This window comes from Abrus precatorius, unplaced genomic scaffold (genome assembly GCF_003935025.1).
Source record: "Abrus precatorius isolate BTA unplaced genomic scaffold, Abrus_2018 Scaffold8, whole genome shotgun sequence".
Taxonomy (NCBI): domain Eukaryota; kingdom Viridiplantae; phylum Streptophyta; class Magnoliopsida; order Fabales; family Fabaceae; genus Abrus; species Abrus precatorius.
The window spans coordinates 17,491,671-17,508,731 of NW_020874428.1; the positions used below are offsets into that span (position 1 = coordinate 17,491,671).

At 29.5% G+C, this 17,061-nt stretch overlaps 1 protein-coding gene across 1 annotated transcript; it reads left to right on the forward strand.

Annotated features, from left to right (window-relative positions):
- The first annotated feature begins 1,938 nt into the window (after positions 1-1,938).
- LOC113846076 (sulfate transporter 1.3) lies at positions 1,939-8,346 on the forward strand. The gene is made up of 14 exons (XM_027473938.1): positions 1,939-1,996; positions 3,578-3,929; positions 4,061-4,109; positions 4,207-4,414; positions 4,578-4,752; positions 4,874-4,939; positions 5,032-5,145; positions 5,376-5,492; positions 5,586-5,712; positions 6,578-6,864; positions 6,969-7,159; positions 7,671-7,756; positions 7,861-7,937; positions 8,025-8,346. Exons 2-14 carry the CDS (start codon positions 3,594-3,596, stop codon positions 8,166-8,168), a joined length of 1,977 nt encoding a protein of 658 aa, XP_027329739.1. The 5' UTR covers positions 1,939-1,996; positions 3,578-3,593; the 3' UTR covers positions 8,169-8,346.
- The last annotated feature ends 8,715 nt before the right edge of the window (positions 8,347-17,061 follow it).

The following is a 17,061-nucleotide window of genomic DNA, read 5'->3' on the forward strand; positions in this document are numbered from 1 at the left end:
TCCCTCTTTAACATTTAACACAATTGCATTAATTAAAACTCAAATTTAAGACCAATATTAAGTTAAAACAATTTCTTATTGGTTGATTTACATGTCCAATAATCTATAATTATTACATTGTCATAAATTCTTTTACCATAATAATTATAGATTTATTTTTTAAATATTTAAAAATTATGAGAAAAAAGTTATTTAAATTAATTAGCTAATTCGTCTTTTAGTACAAAAATCAATTATAAATATTTTAGATTAAAAATAATTTTCAATTTAAAAAAGAAGGAGTAAAGCTTAAATGCACTAATTTACAAGTATAAAAATTATTTAACTACATAATACATACAATTCTTATCTTTAGACAGAAAATAAAATCAAGATGTCAAAATCACTTTGCTTGAAAACTACAGTATGTATAATCTTCAATTTTGTAATGGTTTTTGAAACATTTTCTATAGATAAAGGAAAATAATTAATTAAAAAACAAGATTGAATTAGCCAATTTGACCGGTTGGATAAAGAACTAATCAAATTACTAATTCAAAAAGCTAGAAAGTAAAAAAAAAAAAAACACAAATATGCAATAATTAGTTGATCATACCGCTAGAATTGGCCACAACTGGGAAAGAACCAACTAAAAAAGTCGACTTATCTCAATTGTTTAAAAAATTTATTTTCTTAATTTTTTAAAGTATTTAAATTTTGAAACATTTTTTTTTACTATATAAAGCTTTGTATACCAGATCTATTTATAAAATGATTATTTAATTATTTTATATTAATTTGATACTAAATATGATATAATATTAAATAACATATTTTATTATTATCAATTCAAATTTATTCAATTATAATTAGATTAATAAATGTAAATCACTCTTTTTTATTAATTAAAGGATCCGTTTAAATTTAAAAGAGGCATATTATTTGAACCACTCAATTTTTTTTATGGAATTTAATACTATACATATTTTTTAATTTTATATATATGCATATCTAAAAACAATATAAAACATAAACATGTTCTCTTTTTTAACAGCCATCAAATATATTTTAAAAGACAGTGGAAAAAATGAGGGTCGACGTGCTTCTACTTTGGATTGGAAAGCGTGTGAGCTGAGAAAGCTGTCCCCACATGCTGAGGCAGAATGAATGTGGCCGAGGAAGCGGCTTCATTCAAACGACACCCATTGCAGTGCACGTGTGGCGAAACCCAAATTTGCACTTTTGACTTTTCAATTTTGTTTGCGACGAAGCCTACAAGTGTGTCTGTCACTGTTCCATCAGTTTCAATATTTACATTCGACGTCGAAAAACATTTTTAAGGTTTGAGATTTGCAGTTTTACATTCGACACGGTGTCACACATTTTGGGTGGATTTGAATTAAGGTCAAATCCACTTAAATGAAGATGAATTTTAAAATTATAAACTATAACCTATAAAAATATTATAAATTATAAAATTTCCCTTAAAATGTAATTTAACTTAATTTTGTCGAGTTTGCAAAAACTAAAAATCCATAATTTCCGGTGTTTTGATTTTTTTTTATTTTCTCGGCTACCAAACACGGTCTGGAAGAACCAAAAAAGAAAGAAAGAAAAAAAAGAAAAAGAAAATTGTTTCGAAAAGGAAAAAGAGAAACATTTGGACACGATAATGGGTTCATAGAACCTGGACGGTGATTGGGTTGTATGGTTTGTATAACTCAAGTGGCACTTTTCCTTTGATGGGTTTCAATGTTTCAAAACAAAAATTGAGTTTTTGGGGTGAAGACACACGAGAACCATCGATTGTGGGGAATTGAAAACCATGCTGTAACTGTTTTCGGGTACTCTATCTTTCTCTCTGTGTACAAAATGCACTTTTTATTTTATTTTATATTTTCGGTGGATTGTTGATAATTTTCTATTTGTTTCAATTTGTGCTTCGCTGAAATGGTGACAGAGCGAAATTGGAATCCTCCACTATCAATGGCTTGCATGAGAAGCTAAGGAAGGAGAGGTGATTTTTGAGTATAGTTGTGTTAGACTTTATTCTTCAAACTTAATATGATTTTGAATAGACACTTTGTGGTTCTTGAGGGTTTGGAAAAAGTTCATGATTTTGTTCTGTCTTGTTCTGATTGAAGGAAGGGTCCAATTTGTCTCTCTTGTATGTATCGTGCTTACATAAAGTTAATACTAAAATGCTGTGGCGCCACGTTAACGATAATGTATGTTACTACATATTATTGTAGGGTTTGCGTTAAGTTACTTCATGGGGTAAATAAAAAAAAATGTTAAATAAAAAGGTGATATAATTTCAGTATGATATCTTAATTTCACTTGTTTACTTGAGATGGGATTATTTACTTCATGGAGTAAATTAGATTGACCCATTATCTTACATTTTTATGGAATGGCATAGATTAAGGATGGCTGTGTTTTAAGCATTGTGATGATTTCTGTTGAACAGTCAAACGGGGTTTGTGGTTCTCATTTCGGACGGAGGAACTTGTTGGTTCTATAATTATATTAAGGGAATTCGATTCCTTTTTAATATTGTTTTTCAAGAATGACAATTTTAAAGTAAAAGCTTGACTATTATTAGTAAAGAACAACATTAACAGATAATATTTGACAATTATGTGCCCATAGGCATACTTTGTGCGTACAGTTTCAAGAGTAAATTTATTATATGTAAAATAAGTTAATTTGAACATGCAAAATCACAGACATCATTAAGCACTGAAAGTTCAATATCTATTGCCATAACTTTCAAAGTGTTTTATTAGATTCTTTAGTTTATATATCACATCCTGGTAGTCCTTCACATCCTGCAAGTCATTGGTTAGATTAAATTAACCTTGAAATTTGACTTAGGAAACCATCATAACGTCACTCAAGAACTAGTGTTGTCAATTGCTAGTTGTGATGAACCAAGGTTCAACTTATTTCTATTTTCCACTTTCTGAACTCCTTGGTTTTGAATGAATAAGCACAGCCATTGCACTATTGCAGGTTGTCATATTATTAATAATATTATAATAATTTCTAGCTGCTGCTAGCCCCTGCTTGTTAGTCATTTCCTTCTTATACTATATATATTTCTTTCCTACCGTTCTTAATATGAAGTAAACCAGCACTGAATATCAGTTATTCAACATTGATATGCTTTAATTCACTTTCATATTTTTTTTAATTATGCATGACAGTGACATCCATATGATTCAAAGTCACACCTTATTTTAGCATGTTTTCTCTTTCAGCTTGACTTTAGCTTTTGACTTGAAGTTAAAAGATCCAAATTAGCTTCCCAGCGCACTCCCTTTCATTCAGGTTGGTTAACTTGAATGTTCTCTTATCTTAAATCTGTTCTCAAATCTGAGAGTTTATATTTACTTGATTTTCTTCACATTGGATTGTGTACATCAGAGCTGTAAGCAGCATGTTAAGCTAAATTGTCAAACTCTATAAGCATAGAAGGGTGTAGGAGCCTGTGTTGAATGTAATACAAACCATATTCTTTTTGTGATTGAATGCTGCAGTTAAAATATTTGCATCACTTACTTGTGGATATAAAGTTTTTTCTACTGTATTACAGGTGAAAGTCATTGTTGATGTCCTCAATGGGTGATCCAGCTGATGAAAATCTTGAAACAAAAGAGATGGATTCAAGAAGTTTGTCGTCCTCACATGATCACGAACCGTACGTCCACAAGGTTGGAATTCCTCCAAGACAAAACCTCTTCAGGGAATTCCGAGCCACTGTAAAAGAAACATTCTTCGCTGATGATCCTCTTCGGCCATTCAAGGATCAGCCTAAGTCCCGGAAGTTCATCCTGGGAATTGAAGCCATATTCCCCATTTTTAGATGGGGAAGAACTTATAGTCTCACAAAATTTAGAGGGGATCTTATTGCTGGTCTAACTATTGCAAGTCTCTGCATTCCTCAGGTAAATTTATTTCAAAAAGTATATATTAATTTTTTGAAGAATAATACAATGATAGATTTGAGTAAAGCATTGTAATTCCAACATCTATCTAATTCTGAAGGTTTTAAATTATGATGTCTCTTGAAAAACAGGACATTGGATATGCAAAACTTGCAAATTTAGCTCCACAGTATGGACTGTGTAAGACTTTCTTCTCTCAGAAACAACTGAAGTTTTCTATGTGTTTTCTTTGGATGTTGGACTGAGATTTTGTTTCCTTTTGTTATACCCTTTACAGACTCTAGCTTTGTTCCACCACTGATTTATGCTGTCATGGGTAGTTCTCGTGACATTGCAATAGGACCAGTGGCAGTGGTTTCTCTCTTGTTGGGAACTTTACTTCAGAGTGAGATTGATCCCATTGCAAATCCTGTAGACTATCAACGGCTTGCTTTTACTGCCACTTTTTTTGCTGGGATTACTCAAGCAACACTTGGGGTTTTTAGGTATGAGACATTGATTCTAGGGGAGTTTGCGTTTAAATCTTCCTAACTCTTATATCATGCCCTGCACATGTGCTACTAGTGCTATCAATCTCTAATGAAATACTACATTTTTCAATACACCATGATGATATTGACATTTTGGTTGGCTGGATCTTTTTATCAGGTTAGGATTTTTGATTGATTTCCTATCTCATGCTGCAATTGTTGGTTTTATGGGGGGAGCTGCCATCACAATTGCCCTTCAACAGCTTAAAGGTTTCCTTGGGATTCGAAAGTTCACAAAGAAAACTGATGTTATCTCTGTGATGGATTCAGTATTGTCATCAGCCAAACATGGAGTATGCTTTCTCTTTTTCTCTTTCCTGCATTCAAAAATTATTTCTTGAGTTATGTTCTGAAGATGTGTGTGTGTTTGTATGTGTGGGCACACCAAAACTGATTAATATCTAACATTTGCAGTGGAACTGGCAAACTATAGTCATTGGAGCTACCTTTCTGGCTTTTCTTCTGTTTGCCAAGTATATGGTTAGCACTCTAATTCATTTGGCTATATATTCCTTAAACATATTATTTGGATTGTAAATTATTTTCTCATTATTTTATGATACATGGATTAGGGAAAGAAGAACCAGAAATTCTTCTGGGTGCCAGCAATTGCTCCATTGATATCTGTGATTCTCTCAACTTTGTTTGTATACATAACTCATGCAGACAAACATGGTGTTGCAATTGTAAGTTATATATATTAATCTTCTCATCCTTAATATAGCGGATTGTAATTGTAGTCATATGATTTTGGTGCATGTTTTGGTTGAGCTACTTTTTGGGAAAACAATCACTTTCTTTTTGAAAGCATTTTTTCCACCAAAATGAGCTAATTCAAAACGCACCAATTTTTGGTAAGACTCAAACAGTACTGAGTGTCAGTAGTAAATCTTCTTTTGTCTGTTGATGTGTGAAGGTAAAACACATTGAGAAAGGGCTAAATCCTTCATCTGTGAAGGAAATCTATTTTAGTGGTGATTACCTTGGGAAAGGCTTCAGAATTGGCATCGTGGCTGGCATGATAGCATTGACTGTAAGCAAACTTGGATGTTATTATCTTCATTTGAAGAGTATTTCACCATTTACTTGTGCGTATTGTTCTAAACCGTAACACTTTGATTATCAGGAAGCCATAGCAATTGGAAGAACTTTTGCTTCTATTAAGGACTATCAACTGGATGGAAACAAAGAAATGGTGGCTTTAGGAGCTGTGAATGTTGTTGGTTCAATGACTTCCTGTTATGTAGCAACTGGTATGTTCAAAGAGATGTTTTATAAACACTTTGTCATCAGGTGCAACTGTAAAAAAGATGTAATGAGTGATCATGTCTCATGAAAAAAGTTATAATATTTTTCTTTAGGACACTAAAATATTAATCAATATTAAAGATGAAAAAGGGACAAGAAATGAAGTTAAGGTTATAATGATTTCTGTAAATTCCACTTTAACCATATGTAGTTTACCCTTTATCAAAAACCCTCTCAACATTGTTGTGGTATCATTTGACTCCCTTCAATTTTGGTTTAAGTTCATAACAACATTTTCAGTTAAATTTAATGGGAGTTTAACATTTTCTTAACCTAACCCCACCCACTTCAAAGTTAATTTCTCTATAGAAGTTCTTATAAGAGAAGAAAATCAGTGTAAAAAAATTAATAAAACTTCTCTTATAAGTTAGAAACAACCTATCTCCTCAAAGTTTAGAGAATTTAAATTAGAGTTTCTCAAAAAATAGAAAAACATAAGTTGATTTTAACTTGTGAAAAAGTTTGATTCATTTTACTACATAATTTTTTACTCTTTCTTATAGAGGAATTTATCTAAACTGAGGGTAAGGGGTGATCTGTCTTAAAACATAAAGGAGTACAGCATAGACAGTGACTGATGTTAAAGTTAAATATTTTCAATATAAAACAGAGAAGGGGGGGGGGGGATAAGTAACACCAAAGAAACAAAAGTTGAGAGGGTTATTTGCGAAAAAGGAGAAGCTATGGGAGATAAAATGTAATTTGCCTCGAATTATTTTTTGTTAGCTTGTTTCATAATTTATCATGAAAATGCGTATGCATGTGGGTTCTATACTAATATTTTATAGGTTAATTTCTTGCTTTCTACAGGTTCTTTCTCTCGGTCAGCAGTAAATTTCATGGCTGGCTGTGAAACTGCAGTTTCAAATATTATCATGTCTGTTGTTGTGTTCTTAACATTGCAATTCCTCACGCCTCTGTTCAAATACACTCCAAATGCCATTCTTTCTTCAATCATCATTTCTGCTGTCATCAACCTTGTGGACTACAAGGCAGCAATTTTGATATGGAAGATTGATAAATTTGATTTTGTTGCTTGCATGGGAGCATTTTTTGGGGTTGTTTTTGCCTCAGTTGAGATAGGACTTTTAATTGCAGTAAGTACCACACATGACTCAGCTATCTTATGCTCCATAATGTTGAAGTGTTTTCTGATTTTTGGTCCTTACCTTTACTTGGTTGTTGTCAAATGTTGTGGTAGGTCTCTATATCCTTCGCAAAGATCCTATTACAAGTCACTAGGCCAAGAACTGCAATTCTTGGGAAAATTCCTAGGACTACTGTCTACAGAAACATCCAACAATACCCCGAAGCCACAAGGGTTCCCGGTGTGCTAATTATAAGAGTTGATTCTGCAATATATTTTTCCAACTCCAATTATGTTAAAGAAAGGTAGAATCATATTCTTCATTTGTTTCCAACTCCAAGCATATTTTTCCAATTAACCGATTAGAAATTGTTATCCAAACTTCAATAGCATACTAAAATGAAGCAATCCAATCTTTATAAAGGTCTAGTTGTCAACTTTTTTGTCAATAATCTAGAAGGATATAATGGTTTAGAAAATGTCAGGGATCTAGTCATGCTACATACAGTGGGCAGTTTCAAGTATACAACATCAAATATCTTATCTGAACTGCTTAGCTCTATAATATTTCAAAAATGCATGCTATTAGAGCTTAAATGTGGTTGTTAATATGGGAGGTTAAACAGAAAAGACAGACAGACAATCAGAAACAAAATAATGCTGGATTAACCAATTGGATAGTTAGAGACTATGTGATTGATTTAGCCACTTTTACTCTTTGGAGTATTTGTATCTTAAATTCATATATGTATATTGGTATTCTGAAATGATAATTTCACAACCTATTTTGATGCTCAAAGACCTATTACCGTGCAGGATATTAAGATGGCTGATGGATGAGGAAGAACGAGTGAAAGGAGACTACCAAACAAGAATCCAATTTTTGATAGTTGAGATGTCACGTGAGTGTCTATACATATATTTTTCCATTTTTCTCATCACATAATCCTCCAATAAGGCAATATTTCTTTGGCAATTCATAACCTCAAACACATGTTAATTGCAGCGGTTACTGACATTGATACCAGCGGTATCCACGCCCTTGAAGAGTTATTTAGAAGTCTTCAAAAGAGAGATGTTCAGGTAATGAAACTATCTATATACTAACAACTCTAAATTAAATGATATAATGTGACAACTACCATACCAAAGTGGTGCTTCTTTGATCAGCTTGTGCTGGCAAATCCTGGGCCGCTAGTAATAGACAAGCTCCACACATCAAACTTTGCTGCTTTGCTTGGTGAGGACAAGATCTTCCTCACTGTTGCTGAGGCTGTTGCATACTGTTCTCCAAAGCTTGCTGAGGACCCTTGAAAAATTAGAAAATGTGATTCTTACAACATTGTTAGGATAGGAAAATGAGGTGAAGAAACTATGTGGAGGTGGTAAAGACATACGGCTTTCATGTTTCAGCTGAGTTAGCTTGTCAAGAATGAGGTGGTCACTACAAAAAGTTAGTACATGTGGCCCTTTGTGCTGTAGTTAGTGCTCTGTGGTCCTTATCCTATAAATGAAAAATAAAACGTACATGTAAAGATGCGCTTCTTGTGCACTCTAGTAAGCGTTAGAGTGCTTTTTCCATCATTATATGTAATGAATTAAAATGATAGATTCAGAAAGCATAGTGTAAATTCATCCTTCTCTTAAATTTTCTTCCTTTTTTTCTTTCATTTTGTGATTGCAATTGTACCTTTCAGTGAGGTTTGATTTGGAACATGTTTTAAAGAGCTCATGAACAGTTTAAACAAAACAACTTTTAACTCGCATAAGCAATTTTAACTTACTTTAATAAGCTTCTTAATTTAGTTTTTCAAAACAAGTTGCTAAATTTCATCACTAATCTTATCCAAATGTAAACTTGTACAGGACTAGTGCAGCAGGTAGGTTTTCATTTTCAATTTTTAAGGTGAAGTCGATTTCGATGTTTTTTTAGCCTTTGTATTATGAACAGAATCGCAAAACACGCCACATTCATGCAAGCAGACTTTGAAGATCGTGCAAATTATATTATATAGTTAAAAAAATTTCACAATCAGATACGAAAGTATACATTTTTTTTTAACAACTGGCATAAAGTACCTTTTCAGATTATATAATTATTATACTCTCTTGCTTTTTTTTAAACTTCAATATTTTATTTTATTTTATTTTATTGGAAGAATATGATATGATTCTATGCAATGAATAGATGCTGAAAAACGTCCAGATGGGTGGGGCAATTGGAAAGGGTGGATGGAATGCTTGTTCTGTTATTGGGTTCAATGGGAGCTTTTGCTATTCCATTAAATGTTAAATATTAGTTTACTATATTTGGGAGTTGAATTTTGAAGAAGAAAGAGGGAATAAATATATTATTTTTAAATTAAAAAATTATATATTATTTATAATTGTAAATAAAATATTAAAATAATTAATTAATATCAATATATAACTGGAAAATGTTTGCAGGCGGTCTCCGTATAAAATGTAGTCGACATCAAAATTTTGGCCCGTCCAAACAGAGGTTTTACATTTAAAATATCAATTAGTGCTTTTAGTACAAAAATATTTAGTTTTACATTTTAAAACTTACTTAAATATTATTGTAACTCAACTTTTATTTTTTTTAAAAAATAATTTAAGATATTTCGAATATAAATTAATAACTATTTACAATTTAACATTTTTACTATCTAATTTAAATTATATAATGAAGGGCATTATTCTATAAGAAGTCTTAAATAATTGACATTTTAACTGTTAAATCATGCAATATCTTAACAATCATATACAACAAAATTTAAAGAAATGAGTCTTTTATTGAATGTAATTTAAAAAAATAATATTTACTTATATTTTAAAAAATACATCATATGTTAAAATAAAAAATTAATAAAGTATTAATTAATTTTTAGATCATATTTAAATTTTATAAAGTTGATATATTTAATAAAAAAAACTTCATATCACAATTAGATTATTAAAATTCAACTATCAAATAATATTATAAATAATTTTAAATATAATTCGACTTATTTTCAAAATATATCACCTTCAACAATTATATAAATATAAGTGAAATAAATATGAATTGTGCTGCCTCAAATGATCATAAGTTCACAACCCAAGGTTCATGCTTAAGCTAGCAGCAGAATTAGCCCAACTTAGTGCATTAGTGCTATATTTACATTCTTGAGAGTTTTAAAAATACCAATTTTTAAATTTTTTTTTTTTTTTAAATTTATTAAAGTATGAGTAAAAATATTAAATTAAAAATAAAACGTGTATGATTTTTATAATATTTAATAAATTTTAATCACTAAAGTATGTTATAGAGGCCAACATTTCACTTACACCCTTATCACTGTAAGAGAAAGAATCTGTTTTAAGTCTTAACATTTTTATATTATTTGTATTAATCAAATCATTAAATGATAAATTAATGCTCCTCTTATAATACTAGTACGGTTTCAACAGATGACATGACTACCGTTTAACGGAGGAAATAACAAAACAGAGTTGGAAAATGGAACTACTTGGGGGTGAGCTGCTTCTTTTTAATTAAAAGAGAAGAGGTGATTTGGTGTTTTTTTTTTTTTTTTTTTTCCGTCTAATAAAAAAATTCCTTATATATTTTTGGTAAGGAATATTAGCAACCCATTCTCTATATTTTTTAACACACTTTTAACTAATTATAATACTATTTGAGTCAATTTTTTCTTCGATTATTAATTTTTTCATATTTTTTAATTAATAATTAAAATATATATTAGACACAGTATATGTTAATATTTTTCTATTTTTTATCAGCAGGGTGAAGATAAGAGAGGAAATATACACTAAACATATACCTTTTATCTTATAAATGCTGCCTTCTAATACTTACATTCAACATTTAATTTCTTTTTTACAAAAAGATAATTATAATGCCTCGTGTTTTCATTAATAAGTAATTATTATTTTTTAAATTGTATAAAAATATTAATTAAAAATGTTTAAAAACACTATATATATATATATATATGGGTGCCTTTCTGGGCTGCGTGCAGTACGAAGGGACCATTGGGCTTCATATAAAACAATGCATGCGCTATCCTATAGGCCATAAGACGACAACTTATAGAAAAGACAATGCAAAATCCAAATTAGGGTCAGACCCAAAAGAAATTCCAAATTGAGGATAGGAATTAGCAAATGAGATGAGGTGACTTGTTTTGATGACTTTTAGTTTCACATTTACGTGCCGATATTGTAGGAATAAAATTGAGTTGAATTTAATTACATAAATTTAGAATACCAATTGTAAAATGGTGGTAAAGTTACTTATTTGTTATAGATATTGTGAATTATATTATAAATGATCTACGTGATGTGCGAATTTTTTTTGAGTAAAAAGTTAAGATCTTTTTTTACCTAATTATGCTCTTCTAATCCTAAGTTTTCAATGGGACAAACTTAGAGAACAGTGAAATGTGTTTTTGTGACGGCAAAGAAGACTTAGTCATTGTATTTATTAACCCTAGGCACTTCCCATCATAGACTTAAAGGTTAGGCCTACACTATATCCCACATAGATCAATATTAAGGTCCAAAGCCCATAAATAATTAATCACATTATTAATAGACTTAACATTATCAAATGGATCACAATATTAGCCTGTTTTTAATAAAATAAAAATCACAATTGATTGTAACCCATAACATATATTATAAAAAATTCTAACATTCTTCCATTTGGTCAAAATCAATTGTGTAGTTCATGGGTTTTGAAAACTTAAAAAAAAATAAAAATTCCCAGGCTAATAATATGTTGTGGCCACAAACATATGATTCTAAGATGCAATACTTAATTAAGATTCCATCCAATAAAATCATATAAATATTGAATCATGGCGGCAATTACATCTTTTACTGACGTAAGACCTTCCATGGTTACAAATACTGCTAACTTAATCGACTAGTCATTAATGTGGAGTGTAGCGAGAAAATAACATGCCAATATAATCAAACAACTATACTATCATTTTCTACATCATTCTTATTTTTTTCTCAAGTGCTTAAAAGACAAAGAAATTACATAGTTCATTACAAACCTTTATGCCTCAGCTCTAACTAGCATCAACCACCAGCATAGTGGTCTCAATGACACTGAGCTCAATATTTGGTCATAATACCTCAGCTTCAAATGGCATCAACCACCGGTATAGTGGTCTTAATGATACTGAGCTTAAAATTTGATTATGCCTAAACTTAATACAGTGTCAATCACAAGCATAATGACTCTAACAACACTGAGTTTTTATATTTGACAATCAATATAACAAATATGCTTATATATACAAAGATGTATAAAAAGATGTATTATCAATTGCTCAAAATAAAATAAAATACATGTCAACCAAACACAAAAGATGTTCAAAATAAGAGGTCCAACATGATGAGAAAATGACATAAGAGATAAATTCCCACTAAGTATATTAAAAAAATTCATAATTTTATGTTCTCAACATATACCTATTCAAATATAATATGCCTTAACTCCTTAATTTAAGAATTATTTAGCTTGTATTATATATCAATATACTCAATAACTATGTCAGTTTTCTTCATAAGATTTAACTGTCAAATTACTTCCGTTTTAAATGCTTAAGACTATTAGTAATTTTATTTAATTTTATTTAATTTTATTTTATTTTAGTTTATTTCTGTGTAAAACACAACATGTTATAATAATAAGTCTTCAATGGTTTAGTAATGAAAATCACAATATAAAGTCTTGTCATCAAGTTTCTTAACCAAACAATATAAGGGTCAACAACATAACAAACAAATTTTTTTTGCTCACACAATAAAAGCAATAAAAGTCAATTTCTTACGCTTCCTGTATGTGGATCCTCCAATCATCATAAAGATGTATCCCAAAGTCAATTATTACTACAACACTTAAAAAGATATATATATATATATATATATATATATATATATCCCACAATCTCTAAATTGTCAACTCTCCCATACGTAAGCCCACACTCTTCGATCCTTTGTAAGCACGCCATTATTTTCTTAGCAATTATTCAATGATGAATCCAAAGAATGTATTCACATATAGCCAAATTGTAAACTATTAAAGCAATGTTATATCTAATTATTTACTCCCACTCACCTAAAAGATGTCTAGAATTAGTTCTCTTAATAACAATTAAACTTCACCTATCAAACTTCTCCCACTAAGCTAAAAGTTTCATTTATTCATGTGTATTTTACTAGTTGATTATGGGCTTATCCCTCACGCCAAACTAAATCAAGAACAACAATTCCAAAAGAGAATTTCAGGTATTACTTTCATTTGTTATGATACAATTAGGTGACAAAATAATTGTTCATAAAAAAATTCAGTATTAGGATAAAAACAAGAATGCATATGAATAAATTATAAGACAAGGTATAGTTCAAGATGGTAATAAACTATCAATGTGAGTCCATTAAAATATTACATTCTCCTTTGGGCAGAATGCACAAACCAAAGTCATTTACCCTAGTCAATACCTCAGATGGGTTAATCCATGAGCATACACCGAACTCAAAAAATTATTCCCTTTGGGTAGACAAATCTCTTAACTCAATGCATTCTTCAATAACTCAATCCATTTTTAACTCTCAACTCAAACATATGACCACCCCCTTTGGGCAGGCAATCGCATGCAAGGATCAAAAGCATTCCTCAAATTATAAAATTCTCCATAAACCAATACAAATTGTCTCACTTTGGTGGTAATAGCTTGTAGCAATCTATGAAAACTCTTATACAGGAATCAATTATCTCTTGTCTAAAATCATGACTTAGTCAACAAGAAAATACGCATCTAACAACATTCTTATTAATCATTCGTTAATTATCAATTGCATTCTCAATATGTTTATACTTAAATAGTTATAATTATACATTAAAAAATATTATTAAATCATAACTAAATATTAACAATAATTTTGTTGCACAAAATCAAATAAGAAAATTGAGCACAAGAGCTCTTAGGAATACAATATCTAAGTTGTAGTAGTAGAAACTAAAACTCATAACAATAATAATGATGAATTAATTTTACATCAAATTAAGTAATAATGGTAATGCATAACTTCAACATATGTAAGTCCTTGTAATGAGGTCAACATAATTACACATTCTCCTTTGGGTAGAATGTGTAAACCACGATCATCAAGGTCAGAACATCAGATGAGTTACTCAATAAGTATACAATGGATTTAAGAACCTATCCCCATTGGGCAGACATATTGTCTACACCAATGTCCCTTCAATAACTTTATCCATAAATTTCAAAATGAGTTACTCAATGAGCACATACTAGTTTCAAATTTTATCTCCTTTAGGCAAATATATCACTTGCAACAACTATATCAACAAATCAACTCCTTTGACCATAAAATTAGAATTTTAAAATTTGAAAGATTGCAATAGTAACTCAAAATTTGAAAAAAAATTGCAATAAAACATGTAATTCAAAATTTGAATTGGCAACAGTGAAAAAACAAACATGCATATTAATTCAAATTATTACAATTGCATTTATAATGCAACGGAAGCAATAAAATTTAAGAGTTAAACATTATTCTAAATTAACACACAACATAATAGTAGCAACAAAAACACATCATCATAACATAATAAAAATATGAAACGCCACAAGAGAAGCATAAACTTACATACTTACTAAAGTATGTACTAAAATGGCAGTGACAAGAATATTGCAATTTATAATTCAAAATTCGAAAGCATGACAGTGAAATAATATGCAATCATTCAGTGACATCACATGTTTCCCTCAATTATATGTAACTACAAAATAATAATATATAACAATGATAATTAATGCAAATTTAACTATTATTTCGTACAAAACAAAATAATATATAATTTACTACAAAGCATATAACATAAATTAATAATGTGAGGGTTGGTCAAACAAGATCATAGTATCATGTCTGATTCTTTTCAAATTTAATTTAAATTTATTTTAATTATTAACCCTTATGACAACAAAATGTCAACATATGGCAATAAACTCAACATAGCATTGCATCACATAATTCAAAGTAAGTGCTCAACCGTAGGAGCACGTATACAAGAAGGAAGTTTGAGCTTGATGCAAATGGCTAAAATCTCTTCTGTTTTATATAATTATCAAACAAATAAAAGGTTATTCTATGTATCGATCCTTACATCTCCTACTACTGGTGGAGTGACAACAAGTTTTGGCATGTTGGGGAATATCATTATTGCGGAACCTAATGCTTACATTGCATTTGCAGGTAAAAGAGTAATTGAACAAACATTGAATAAGGCAGAGGTTCACAAACAGCTGAATATTACATAAATATTGGATCACACAAATCAATTAAAAACAAAATGTATAGTAATTTATCATAGGCAACGACAGAATAATTCAATTATTAAAAATTAAAATTAAAGCGCTAGTAACAATGGAGAGCTAATTTGCAGAACATAATTAAAAATAAATAAAATTAGTTATGGGAGACGCACAAATAACGTGATTCATTCAAAATTAAAATGGCCTTATGACATTTACATTGAATTAGGTAATTTTAAAATTAAATTATGTCAAACAAATACACATTGAATTACGTAACTCCACAATTAATGTATGTTAAACATATAAACAAAAACAACAAGAAATTATTAACGCATATTCAAATAATATTAGAGGCAAAGATCAATAGATTTAGAAATGCAACAAGATAGCAGCCAAAAAATCAAATATTATAATATATATTATATATATTAACGTAATCGACATGTGATTCAAAATTTACCCTAAATGTATACAAACAGCTATTACAAAATTTGATAAGTTATAAAATTGACAAATCAACTATGAATGGCAACAACATAATGTAATATAATACTTCAAAATTTACAACACAAGAACGTATCACATATTGTGACAGTATGATAGTAGAATACTGAATTTAAAATTTGAAAATTGAAATGCATAAATTTCATATAAACATGACAATCGACCCAATGGAAGAATATTATATAATTCAAAATTTGGAAAGCAACATAATACATGTAATTTAAGATGACAACAAAAATAATACATGTAATCCAAAATTGCAATAATAATAATAAAAGAAACGATTAAAATATTTTAAATTCAAATTTTGAAAAATTAACATGACGACAGCGAAAGAATTTGTAACAAACACGATAATAGTAGCGCAAATATCGAATTAAAAATATGGCATCAGCTGCAATAACAATAACACAAATATCATATTGAAAATATCACAAAACATCATACTGTATTAATGCATCAAATTAAAATTGAAAATAATAAAGGTAATAGCAGTAATACATAACAACGCATTAAATTAGAATTAGAAATTGCAAGCAAGCATAATTGAAAATAATGCTTGCAGCAAAATTGAAATAAGCATATAAAATATTTATATTTAATTGAAAAACGTTGAAATATTAAGTATTACGACATAGCAATTAGAATATTTATTCAAATCAAGGTAATAAAATATTGAATATTACGATGCAATAACAATGACATTGAAAAATTCTTTGACGTGAATTTAAATTCATTTGTTGAGCTCAATTTAGAGATAGCAACAATTCAATTTTAGAAATAAAATTACAATAATATATATTAACAACATAAATGACATAAGCAATAATTCAATATTGAAATCAAAGTTAATTTAATTTGAAGAATTGAACATCACGATTCAAGCAAAAAAAACTAATACATACTGCATAATTTAATCTAAATTTAGATTAATTAAAAATTAATAATTGAATTCTAAATCATATAATGATAGGCTCTGATACCAAATGTAGGAATAAAATTGAGTTGAATCTAATTATATAAATTTAGAATACCAATTGTGAAACAGTGGTAAAGTCACTTACTTGTTATAGACATTGTGAATTATATTATAAACGATCTACGTAACGTGCGAATTCTTTTGTGAGTGAAAAGTCAAGATTTTCTTTTGTCTAATTACGCTCTTTTAATCCTAGGTTCTCAATGGAAAAAACTTAGAGAGCAGTGAAATGTGTTTTCGTGACGGCAAATGGGACTTAGCCATTATATTTATTAACCCTAAGCACTTCCCATCATAGACCTAAATGTTAGTCATACACTATATCCCACATAGATCAGTATTAAGCTCCAAAGCCCAT

Bases quoted from the DNA above. Each gene is read 5' to 3' on its own strand.
- LOC113846076 (XM_027473938.1), top strand. From the start codon at position 3,594: ATGTCCTCAATGGGTGATCCAGCTGATGAAAATCTTGAAACAAAAGAG. The intron at 4,110-4,206 runs GTAAGACTTTCT...TACCCTTTACAG, and splicing joins AGCTCCACAGTATGGACTGT to ACTCTAGCTTTGTTCCACCA. The intron at 7,757-7,860 runs GTGAGTGTCTAT...TGTTAATTGCAG, and splicing joins TTTGATAGTTGAGATGTCAC to CGGTTACTGACATTGATACC.